We start from the raw sequence: 11,170 nt of genomic DNA, 5'->3' as shown, positions 1-11,170 counted from the left end.
AGCTGAGACACGGACAAGCAGTTACTAGCAAATGAAAGTAGGCCTTAAGGAATTGCTTTATTGTAAAGTGGGCATTGGTGAGGTGGGGCTGATATGCATATATATTTTATCAGTTTTGTTATGTTTGGTTCTCAGTGTGGTCTTATCGCATGTGCTTACGAAACTATCATCTGTCGGTATATATTTCATAGCTTTCCGATTAAATATTCAGTTGGTAGTAAGCGCTTGTTCGCGTCTTGGCCATCCCTGTCTGTATCGCGCTTCTATTTCAAACCCACATATATGAAGTCCCTTTAATAAAGCTGCCGTAAATAACTCGAAATGTTAGTGTGACGGGGCTTTAATTGATAATGTCGACAGTTTGTCAGCCGGCAGTTTTTATTCAATAAATACAGGTTACAACTGGACTGTCACGAGAACGTCGTGAAAATCGAGGCACTTGAAGGTACGACGCGAGAGGAAGCAGAACTTCAGGAAGAACTTTCAGCAGTGGTCTGCAGATAAAGCGGCAGTCTCGTACACACGTCAGTCACGTGGACTTGCTCCTGCAAGCATGCGGTCTATTACGCGCACGAATCTAGATGACACAGACAGTACTCGGGACAGTGCTGCACAATGAAAATCTATCCTGCAACAGTAACTTCTGAAGAAGTCCGATTAAACTCTTTCAGCCTGGCCCCAAAACCCCGCAGGTCGACAGTTCGTGCTTATTAGAGCACGCAAGCCAAACATTACTGCGCAGCATGCAACCTGGAATTTAGAATTTTTTCTCATAGTCAACTGGACATCATTCCTTCTTTTCTACGAATGATGCCAAATACCCAAATTACTGCATCGTATACACGTATTCACGGCCGTTGGTCGATTTGAACACGGCGAGCTCCATAGTTACTGAGCCCGCCACCAGGAGGGTACCATGCATGCGCTCAAGCTCGCGTTCACACTCAAGTTAAATGCCACGTTGGAAAAGAGAAAGAGAAGTGACCAAAGTCATGACGCACGTGAGATGTGGTTCCTGCCTCCATGCCACTCCTGCTAGCTTAGCTTCAAGCGCACTTGTCGGGACAAGAGAAGCGAGGAAGCAATTACAGCGTGCGACAAATCTTTGCAACTCGACTCGTAATTGACGGATACTAAATTTCTTTGTGGCGGTCGAATCGTGAGGCAATGAAATCCTTTAGTGAAGCCATTCTATGGTTACTTGGAAAAGCTTGGCAGGGTTCTTTTAAAGGGGCCATGAGTAAGTCGCCCAACATTTTGCTGTTTTCAGCAAAAAATAGAAGTAGAACGGCTATTACACCTATACGTGTACTTTAAAAAAATAGACTCTAAAAGAATTTTACCATTCCAGATACCACATTTTCTCGCATATAACGTGCCCTTGCATATAGCTAACTTGAACGCCACACACACAAAAAAGAAAAAAAAAAGAATTTACCCCTTGCATATATTGTATTCACTCGATTGTAACACAACTACAATTGTAACGCGAGGGTGAACTTTTCATTGCGTCCAGGAAGAAAAAATCGTTAATTACGTATTTGATTGTAACGTGAGGGTCAACATTTAGTAGCAAAAATCTGGCAAAAAAAGTTGTATTACATTGAAGTAAATATGCTAAACTGCACCTGTAGTATTTAAGCCTATTTTTTCCATTTCTGGGGTGGATAATACATGATTTATTGGTTGATTGATATGTGGGGTTTAACGTCCCAAAACCACCACAAGATTATGAGAGACGTCGTAGTGAAGAGCTCTGGAAATTTCGATCACCTGGGGTTCTCAAACGCGCACCCAAATCTGAGCACGCGGGCCTGCAGCACTTTCGTCTCCATCGGAAATGCAGCTGCCGCAGCCGGGATTCGAATCCGCGATCTGCGGGTCAGCAGCCGAGTACCTTAGCCACTAGACCACCGCGGGGGGGTGTCATGGCAACTAAGTCATGACAGCCGTCATATGACGGCTACTAAGTTGTGATGCCGAGTGTGGAACACTATTTTTTGCTGCTTTGACTATCACTCCCAGGTAAGTACACTATAAAGTGGATGGGGAGATTGCCGCCACTGTTGCTCAGTTGCTAGAGCATCAGATGTGTCGTTCGAATGTAGCAGGTTCAGTTGCTGACAGCGGCAAGTTATCTTTTTGTTCACTTCACTGTCTTCCAATTTATATCGTAACTACTAACGATAACATCTCCTATACATTACTTGACTCGATTAAGTTCTAATTAACATTATATTTAGCAAAGAAAAATTAACCCATAAATTTAATGCTCCTTCTTTTCTCAATAAATCACAGGTTGCTATACATTCAAACATTGCTATAACGAACCTAGATATAACGAAATACCGGTTATAACGAAGCAAATTAAAAATAATCTTGCAATAAACATAGTGTTAGTAATAAATCTTTATGAAGAATTTTCAGATATAACAAACTTATTTTCGTGTTAGTTGCAACTTTGTTATAATGAGGATTGAGCGTAGCAAATGGCGTGTCATGGCCCCCACGAAATGTATCGGATGTTTTATACAATGTATGCAAGATTTCTTACACGTAGTGTTTGTGATAAGAAGTTAGAAATTCTTCAATAGTATCACGTGGCGATCATTTCATAGCAGGCGAATAGCTTTAACAGAGCCTGATGGTAGAGTCATTTCTTAATATTAACATGGTTCAATTAAAAAACGACCATAAATTCATTTCTGCATCCTTGAGAGCGATGCTGTGTGAGACAGCAGGAAACCAGCTGTACCTTCAGTCCCGTGTCACGGTGTCGCACGTGGGCAACGCCCGTCTTCAGCGTTGTTTCATCCAGGATGACTACCACTACCACGCCCATCTCGTCAAACCTGCAATGTAAATCATCGTTAAAAAAATTTGAAAGAAGAGAGAAGGGACACAGTTAAGTATGCGAAAGAACACGCTCAACCACACAGCTGGAAAATATACATGGCTTTCCAAAAGGATCAGCTTCACTTACAATGTATACAAGTAAGAAATGTGGATACAGATTTGCAGTTCGCAGCATAATGTTGTTCCCTGTACTACTCTCTCAAGCTGAGTGACCATGCAGGGCGCGTGATTATGGGCACAAGGGTTGTTCTGTTATTTGACACAGTTTCTACAGAGCTTTTTATCTTTTTTTGTATTCTGTTGGTGCGTCCAGTACAGGGGCGTGCACTGTCGCCTGTACAATAGAGAGACAACACTCTATCACTGCTTTCACTCGATCTCTGCAACTTCACTCGCTGGTTTTGGCAGTAACTGAGGTTGTCGTAACTTTTTCCCTTTGCTATCTGTTATCTTGAGACCACAACATGTCATTTCTCGGCATTTCAAGGTTCCCTAATAGTCCCGAAACCAAGCCAACACAGTGGCGCTTCACGCTCGGAAGCACCCAACAGTGTTAACATGCACCCGTACCTGAGCACACAGGCCTCTCACATTTTGCCAACATTGAAGGGCGGTAGCCAATTAGATCGATCCCGCAACCTTTTGGTCGGTGGTCAACCACCAGAGTCAATTACAAATTTAGAAGCAGTTCCGACATGTGCGCAGTCGGCTCGTGCCCACCTGGACAGCTGGTCGTCCAGTGGCAAAGAGCTGCCCAGGCTGGGGTTGGAGTAGACGGCCAGTGTCCCTCGTAGCTGTTTCTGAAGCAGCTGGGCCAATGGCTTTAGGGAGGCCAGGCCTCCTGATGTGGCGACTGCCGCTTGGAAGGGCGCCAGACCCGGGTGTAGAGAGAGAACCTGCGAAGAATCAGCGGCAATGTCTCACCACATGACTGTACAATGTCATGGTGAATGACTGAGTGGTAACTGGTTTAGCATAAGCTGAGCTCTTTATCTATTGTCTTTGTCCACATTCCACAAATTATCAAATACGACATAATGGGGCGGCCTACAAAATATACATGCGATGGGCACACATTTGAGGGCCTTCTTTCCGTATGTGTGCCGACACCGGGTTTTTCGCAAATGCCACAATCAAAGTATGTGAGTTATGGCTAGCTTCACCTAATAGCACCACATTACTAGCCATCAGTCTGTCTTTTCTAAGTAAGGAACTGTTCAAAATAGCAGAGGGTGGAGCTAACTAATAAGCATTCATTCTAAAATGCCCCGGCGTGCACAATCCGGCATGAGAAGAAAGTCACAACACCATAGACGGCGACTAACAACTGAAGAGATGCGCAATGGCGGAAAAGAAAGAAGGCACAAAAACTTTCCGCCGCATGCCCATGCAATGCGTGAACTGATCAATCCGGCACACGTGGCCTTTTAGATGCTCAATCTCAGAATGAATAAAGGATTGTGTCCCGAAAACCAAAATGGTCTATAGCCCACCTGGCCTAGAGGTCCCTCCTGGTGAGCGTCCCTCAGGAAAGCTTCCGCAGCCGTTTCAAGGCAGCCGGCCGATGCTACGAGGCGTCCTCGACTCCAAAGCCTCTCCAGGGGTCCAGATTCCGTGTGGACCACATGCGACTCCTGGGTTCCCATCTGCTCCAGCTGGAATGCCCAGGGTCGTCGGGAAAACTGTCAAATGGACAACGAATTTCGCTTCACTGCATCTCACTTTTTAAATCGGCACACACACAGAAGGTTTCATTCAATGAACTCGCCCTTATTTATTCTATGCACAGTAAGCAATAAGCACTTACTCATACAATCCTGTTCATTACATATTAATGGCACTTGTACCATCACAAGTCAGTTCCCTTTCAAACACTGTTCTGGGTGATTAGTATCACCAGGAAAAAAAATCACAAGCGGTAAAGGGAGGATGCCAGCAATGTAGTTATGCACGACAAATAACAACGGCACAGATCCGCAGCTACAAAATAGACAAACTTCGGAGCAACACAGTCTATACAAGGACAGAATCGTAGTAGGCACGATGCTTATAAATGTACTGTCTGGGAATCAGCGGAGCCTTTTTGAAACCAATGCTTTCTTGTTAAACTTGAGGCTCTGACTGACTAATGTTCGAAAAACAGCGCCTAAACGAAAATGCGTAATATATCGAGAAAAAGATGTCATTCGATCCCCATCCTATTCCACACGAAGAGCATGAATACGTGTTGGTGCACAGTATAAACGAACACAAGCACAATAAACACATGGAACACAATGTATGTACAACATGCAAACAAAAATAAACACATGAACAGACTGCACACTCAGTATTGCATGCGAGCACATGATAATTACATAAACACGTACACAAACCCTGCGCTGTGGTCTAATGATTAGGGTGCTTGACGCTGACCCAAGAGCCTCGGAATCGAATCCCAGCAGTGGTGGCCGCGTTTCGATGGGAGCGAAATGCTAGAGACTCGTGTGCTCAGATTTCGGGGAATATTTAAGAACACCTCGCGGCCGCAATTTCTGGAGCCCTCCACTACAGTGTCTCTCGTAACCATATCATGGTTTTGGGATGTAAAACCCCAGCAACTGATTACTTAGCACAAACACAGAAGTGCAAAACAGATCCGTATCTGTTTCCACGAACACTCAGAACACATCTCACGCTCACCTGTCTCCACCAGCGCAGTCGTTGTCGCTGCCAGTAGGTCATCCACCGAGCTTCTTCTCCGGCAGCGGGAAAGAACAGCAACTGTTCCAGTGTAACTGTCCTGCAAGAATAGGGAAGGACGTTAAGGAATAAGGAGATTAAGAGACGTGTCCTGCAAAAATAAGGAGATTAAGGTGAAAGCGTCTTGAGTGTGCCAAGCTTTAAGTGCGATCGACTTCCGACGATTCGAACTCAGCTAAATTAATACTCCACCCAACTACTACAGTCCATCAAAACTTTAGCTCATCCCCTACGCCCTCATCACATCCGCAAAGGAGCACTGACACAGATTTTTAAATTTTCGAACTACTGCTCTAGATGATAACACTGGCGCCGAGAACCCTAAAAAGAGTATAATGGTGCCTGGGAATGCATCGAGTATAATCTTGATACCACTACCTTAAAGAAAGCACTTTCGGTTTTAGTATCGAAGGGTTGGCTTCACAACAATGTGTAAACAGGGTCCAGCGTCACGAGGAGACAGCAGCACACGATGTATTAGCAGCATCTCTTATATTAGTGTACGCTAGCTCAGAGCCATCTTTGCAATCAGAAAATTTGTATGCCAGAGTAAACTCAGCTTCGAAAATTGGTGTAACGATCCCATTTAAAGGAGCACTGACACAAAAATTTCGCACGGTGATTTTTTTGCTTTTGTTGTAGTAGGTAGCTTATGATCCACTTATCACGGCTGGAGAGGTCGTTCGTGCGAGTGCGAGATGGTTATGCATTTAGAGACATCCTTAGGGCACCCAGTTTCAGTTGCGGTTTCAAAGAGCACTGACCTGGGCAGGAGCAGTTTCAAGGGCATGGTTAACACAGCCGGCCACACAACCATGCAAAACTGTGAGGTGGGTGTGCCCTGCACGGACAGCCAGCACTCGCAAAGCCACAGGCATAGAGGAAAAATTCGGAGGTACTGCTAGCGCAGGGCGCATGCCAGCAACCAGTCAACACAAACTCGCAACGTAGGTGTGTTTACACTCCTGCCGCATTGACGTCGGCGTCTTGAGGCGCTTCATGTGCCGGTAAGTCCCGTGGCGTTAACTTTAAATTTCATTTGAAATATGTTCTAGGCGATACTTGCCCTTGATATTTTGTAGATGTGTATATTTCTAGATAAATCTGTTTTTTGAAATTTCGCGTCAGTGCTCCTTTAGGTTCCAGGGAGACTAATGTAAAATGCTGACTCACCGCTGGTCTTGTGATGGCTGGTCTATGAACAAGGGCTTGCTGCTCTTGCTACTCAGCAAGAGTCCGAAGGATGACTCCGAATCCACCAGCTCCTTAGCAGCAGCACAGAGCATCTGTAAATCTGGCATTGGAACCCCCCCAGGAGCTTGTTAGTGCTTGGTGGAGAGGTGTCGATAAGATGTCAAGTATCAAGAACTATGCTCGGTTACAACTTCAGAAAGAATACAAGCTCGACCCACAGAACTGCCCTTCACTTGCGACAGACTGTTGCGCTAACTGGTTTCTGCTCGAGCCGAATAAGCACAACGTAAATTATATGCACATCAAGTGTTAGAGGTTCATCGGTACTTCTTGAAACATTACACTTGGCTGAGCAGCAATGCCAGAATACATGACGACATTTGCCAAAATGTTCAAGTTTCCCACCTGAAACCTGCAGCTCAAGAATGTGTCTGTACGAAAAGGTAAACTATCTGGAACACTGGAGAAGTGCTTGACTTCAGGAAAATGAGTAAGTGATGCTAGGTGGTTTCTTAGGTTGTAACAGCTGACTATATAGCTGACTATATTCGTAACGAAATCTTATAGATAACAAATACAAAGAATGCATAGGGAACATCAATTGTACAGTTTTAAGTATATTGTGGGAATTTTAATACAGATGTGAAGAAAATGAAGTGGATGAAAGGACAACTTGCCGCCAGCATCAGTTGAACCTACATTCTTTGAATTATGTGTGCAATGCTTTACAAATTGAAATACGGCAGTGGCCATTCCGTCGTCCATTTCTCGGGTATTTAAGTGCATGCAAACCTGGGAGTGTTCATGAGTGCCACTAACACACCCAGGTTTGCATGCACAGGAATGCCCGACGATGTGGATGGGGAGGGACGATCACCGCAATAAGCTCAATTAGTAGAGCGTCACGCGTGAAATCTGAAGGTTGCAAGTTTGGTCCCCGCTGGTTGAAAGTTGTCTTTTTGTCCTTTTTACCTCCAGCACATTTGCTTCACAACCATGACAATACACATTCAGCAGCACAATTACCCTCCCCTATACATCCCTTGGCTTTATTAGCTGCTGGATTTCATTCCACTAAGTCGTCATACACTCAACGCTGGAAATAACGCTGGCCTGATCTCACCTTCCGGTGAGTCGGCATTTATTTGGTCCGGCCAGGCTTCTTCCATGGGCAGCACAGTGGCCTCGCCTGATCGCAGGATGTGTCGTCGCCTGCACAATGACAGCGCAATCTGTTACATCGCGACTGACAAGACACCTTCCAGCAAACTGCAAATCCTTAATGTGACTATGGTTAAAGGACCTCTATACCGCCCAGCTTTCTAAATTTAGTTACTGTAGTCTTTACTGCACTGTTTCCTAATTTAAGTGTGTTTCTATGTTCTTACGCGTAATCTTCTTCACGCAGTTTAAACTTGTTGCTGAACTTATAATGACGCTTTTTTTTTTAAGAAAGATTAGAAAGTAACTGACCATTCCCGTCTCAGGTTGTCACGAAGGAGTGTGCCGCACGGCCTGTACGTGGCCTTGCCCACGTACCCGTACTTGAGAAGTAGCCGCGTGAACGCCCCTGAAGTGCCCATGGGCACTCAGACATGGTGTGAGCTCTGTGAACGTGAAGTGCCAGTAATCCTGGAAAACAAATGTCAGACTTGTATCATCTTAGCAAATCACTAAAACTGTCCGAAATGTGGAGACAGTGCCTCATCATGAAAAGCCATAGTAAATCTTAAAAAAAGATACGTAATCTTGCACAGAACGGAATAGGAGGGATTGATCTAGGGCTCGTTTCCTTTGTTAGACGCAACCTAACGAAACCATCAAATTGGAGAAGTACTGCTTCAAGTTGATCTTTCACCCACTTAAATTCCTTTTCGATTCGGGAAAGAGGAAGGACAGGGAGGTTTGTCGTATGACTATTATACCCTTAAAGCATGCAAAATATGTCCCCCCACAAATTTTTAGCTTAATTGTCTGTTAGCTTCATTAGGCCCTTCAACAGATTGTTTCCTAGGGACGTTTTACAGTAAATATATGCTCTTTTATACGTTGTGTATTTATCATCTGCAAGACGGTTACACGATACACGAGTTTTACAAATATGAACGGTATGGAAATGATAGGACAGACACTAAATATTGGCATTTCGTTTAAGTGCCGCGCATATGCCTAATCATTAATAATATCGCGGTTTACGCCAGGTAAAAAACACGGCAATCATCACAAACGCCGTGCAAAACTGCCTATTTGCATTCACTTCTAGCCCTGCCATTTTCGATTGTGATTATAAACGCCCTCGAAGCAGATCGTAGTTCTCGATTGTGATAGGCTCTCTAAGCACCCGCGCCTTGCGCGAGTAAACCAATCGTGATCGGCAAATTCGATCTCGATCGAGTTCAATCACGGTGGACTGTACGTTGTGTGATGTCCGCGAAAGAATCTTCTTGCGTAGAGGACTCTCACAGTTCGTCTTTTAAAATAAACTGAGTCTGTTTCACAACATTATACCGCCAAATGGCACATGCCCCGCAAACCTGTCGTTATTCAATCATTTCCGCGATCGGAGGGATCAGCTGACAGTTATTTGTGACATGATATGCTTCCAAGACAAGACAATTAATGCGAGTGCACTAGCGCAACAGAAAAGCCTAAACACTCGCCGCGAAAGAGCTGATGATGCTTTTAAGGAGCGCACAGCTGAACGAAACATTACCGATGACTCTTTTGTGGAAGTCTGGCACCTGCAGTAGCAAGTCGGGCGATTGTAATACCAAAAGTTGATATCTGGCTACCTACGACCTGATCGGCTGAAACCACAGAACACCCGCCTGAAACCTGCTAGAGAGATGCAAAACACGTTTCACGGAGGTCAAATACAGTAGTGACAGCAATAATAGGGCTATCCGCGGCTTTGTTTGCTTAATTATGTATTATACATCGCGATAACAGTTCATTGAACGGCACGATCGTGAGATAAAACTGTCTGCAACTTCACGGTAACAATAATACACGTGCTTACAAGCTGCAAGAGCTCACCTGCACTTGCGCCGACGACATCTCAACATCGGTGCGCTGGGCAGTTGAAGTAGCGTGTGCATCTCGTCCAAGCAGCTACATAAAAATCAGGCGCCGGCGTTTGAAACTTCGTGAGTCTTGTCGGACTCGCACTGCACGCTTTGAACCCTGCGTGTTTCCCCTGGAAGCTACGGCGGCTCGCAGTGGATTAGCCGTCAGTTGCGTGCAGCGGAGGCTTGGCTTGACCGCTTTGTTTAGGGCCATCTCTCCCTCGCCGGGTCCCGTCGTCCCTCTCTGCCAATCGACATGCGGTCAGTAGCGGTGTGCTGACGCCGGGCTGTTGTACGGGCGCAGGGCAGGGTTGGGACTCTGCCATGAAGCGGAGACGGACAGTGAGGACGGTTTAGAGGAAGAAGCTTCACAGAAAGGGTTTGGAAATATGATGTTCTACTTCGGCGTTAAAGCGTTCGTCGGGCTGTGCGCACTGGTGTTGCTGGTGGCCGGCCTGATCGACGTGCTCACCATCAATTCGGCGAAAAACGAGTGCGAAATGACGTACATGTACGAACTTCCCGAGTACATTGTGAGTGGAAAACAATTTCTTTTCTATTCTGCTTTGGTTCTTCTCCGAAATGGGTTTCTCCGCGGTGACAGCAACAACTTGTAGTATGTGCAAGTATGTGACGAAAGTTCAGAACCCCCATTGCGAGCTTCACTGTACTGCTAGGGTGGGCTTCATGTCGTTTATTCAACTCCGAGAGAATGCGTTAGATGCGTAGCGGCCTACTTTGCTGCACAGCTGAGAAATAACAGCGCGAAAGAGCTTTCACCGTGCTCTAGCTGGCACTGCCCGGAGAACTGAAAGCGAAACATTTCGGCAGTTTTGCGGGAATCAAAAATGCGACGCGGTGTCCCAACTTCTCGTGTGTTGGGTGCACGTATTGCACTCCATCTATTTCACGTTTCGTTTTGCCCCACTTTCGTTCGAAGAGGTCGATGTCCTAAACCTTGACAACGTCGCTGACACATGCAAAACCGTACTGATAGGCGAACAATTTTGAGTGCAACAAAGTTTTCTTACGTCGCGCCGTACCAAGACTTTTCGGTATACTCAGCTGTGGACCAGTCTGTATCCAGTGCTATGCATAAAACATTCCGTTTGTGTTCTAATAGCTTCTTTTACCACAAAGCTACCTTCGATCGCTAAGTGTTCACTTAGCGCTGTTACGCATTAATCAAAAGTAGGGTTCCACGTTCTTCGCATGTACTCTCAAGTTCCTGTGAATTTACTGTAAGTATTCTTAAGTATGTGCTTGGTAGCTAAGATTCGTAGCCTTTTGTGTTTAACAACATTCCGCAGTAA

The 11,170-nt window shown here is 45.3% G+C and overlaps 2 protein-coding genes across 4 annotated transcripts in view; one reads left to right on the top strand and one right to left on the bottom strand.

Annotated features, from left to right (window-relative positions):
- Positions 1-360: 360 nt before the first annotated feature.
- On the bottom strand, positions 361-9,967 carry PolG2 (DNA polymerase subunit gamma-2, mitochondrial). Of its 2 annotated transcripts, none has more exons than XM_037431607.2 (9): positions 9,829-9,967; positions 8,266-8,424; positions 7,916-8,004; positions 6,772-6,892; positions 5,539-5,638; positions 4,350-4,538; positions 3,577-3,752; positions 2,756-2,852; positions 361-545 (listed from the first exon to the last, which is right to left on the bottom strand). In XM_037431607.2, exons 2-9 carry the CDS (start codon positions 8,373-8,375, stop codon positions 471-473), a joined length of 957 nt encoding a protein of 318 aa, XP_037287504.2. In that variant the 5' UTR covers positions 8,376-8,424; positions 9,829-9,967; the 3' UTR covers positions 361-470. The 2 variants fall into 2 exon arrangements, with proteins under 2 accessions (XP_037287504.2, XP_075724912.1); XM_075868797.1 differs by lacking the exon at positions 9,829-9,967 and adding an exon at positions 9,506-9,636.
- PGAP1 (GPI inositol-deacylase) overlaps positions 9,935-11,170 on the top strand; it is a 50,152-nt gene continuing 48,916 nt past the window's right edge. For both annotated transcript variants that reach the window (XM_075868796.1, XM_037430419.2), the window contains exon 1: positions 9,935-10,390. In XM_075868796.1, coding sequence (XP_075724911.1) covers positions 10,247-10,390 — 144 coding nt within the window. In that variant the 5' untranslated portion in view covers positions 9,935-10,246. The remainder of the gene's footprint in view (positions 10,391-11,170) is intronic.

This window comes from Rhipicephalus microplus, chromosome 7, assembly GCF_043290135.1.
Source record: "Rhipicephalus microplus isolate Deutch F79 chromosome 7, USDA_Rmic, whole genome shotgun sequence".
Taxonomy (NCBI): domain Eukaryota; kingdom Metazoa; phylum Arthropoda; class Arachnida; order Ixodida; family Ixodidae; genus Rhipicephalus; species Rhipicephalus microplus.
This window is presented reverse-complemented; position numbering and strand designations above follow the sequence as displayed.

Bases quoted from the DNA above. Each gene is read 5' to 3' on its own strand.
- PolG2 (XM_037431607.2), bottom strand. From the start codon at position 8,375: ATGGGCACTTCAGGGGCGTTCACGCGGCTACTTCTCAAGTACGGGTAC. The intron at 3,753-4,349 runs GTGGGCTATAGA...GATTCTTCGCAG, and splicing joins AGGAGGGACCTCTAGGCCAG to GTTCTCTCTCTACACCCGGG. The intron at 546-2,755 runs GTACAGCTGGTT...GCATGCTTGCAG, and splicing joins ACCGTGACACGGGACTGAAG to GAGCAAGTCCACGTGACTGA.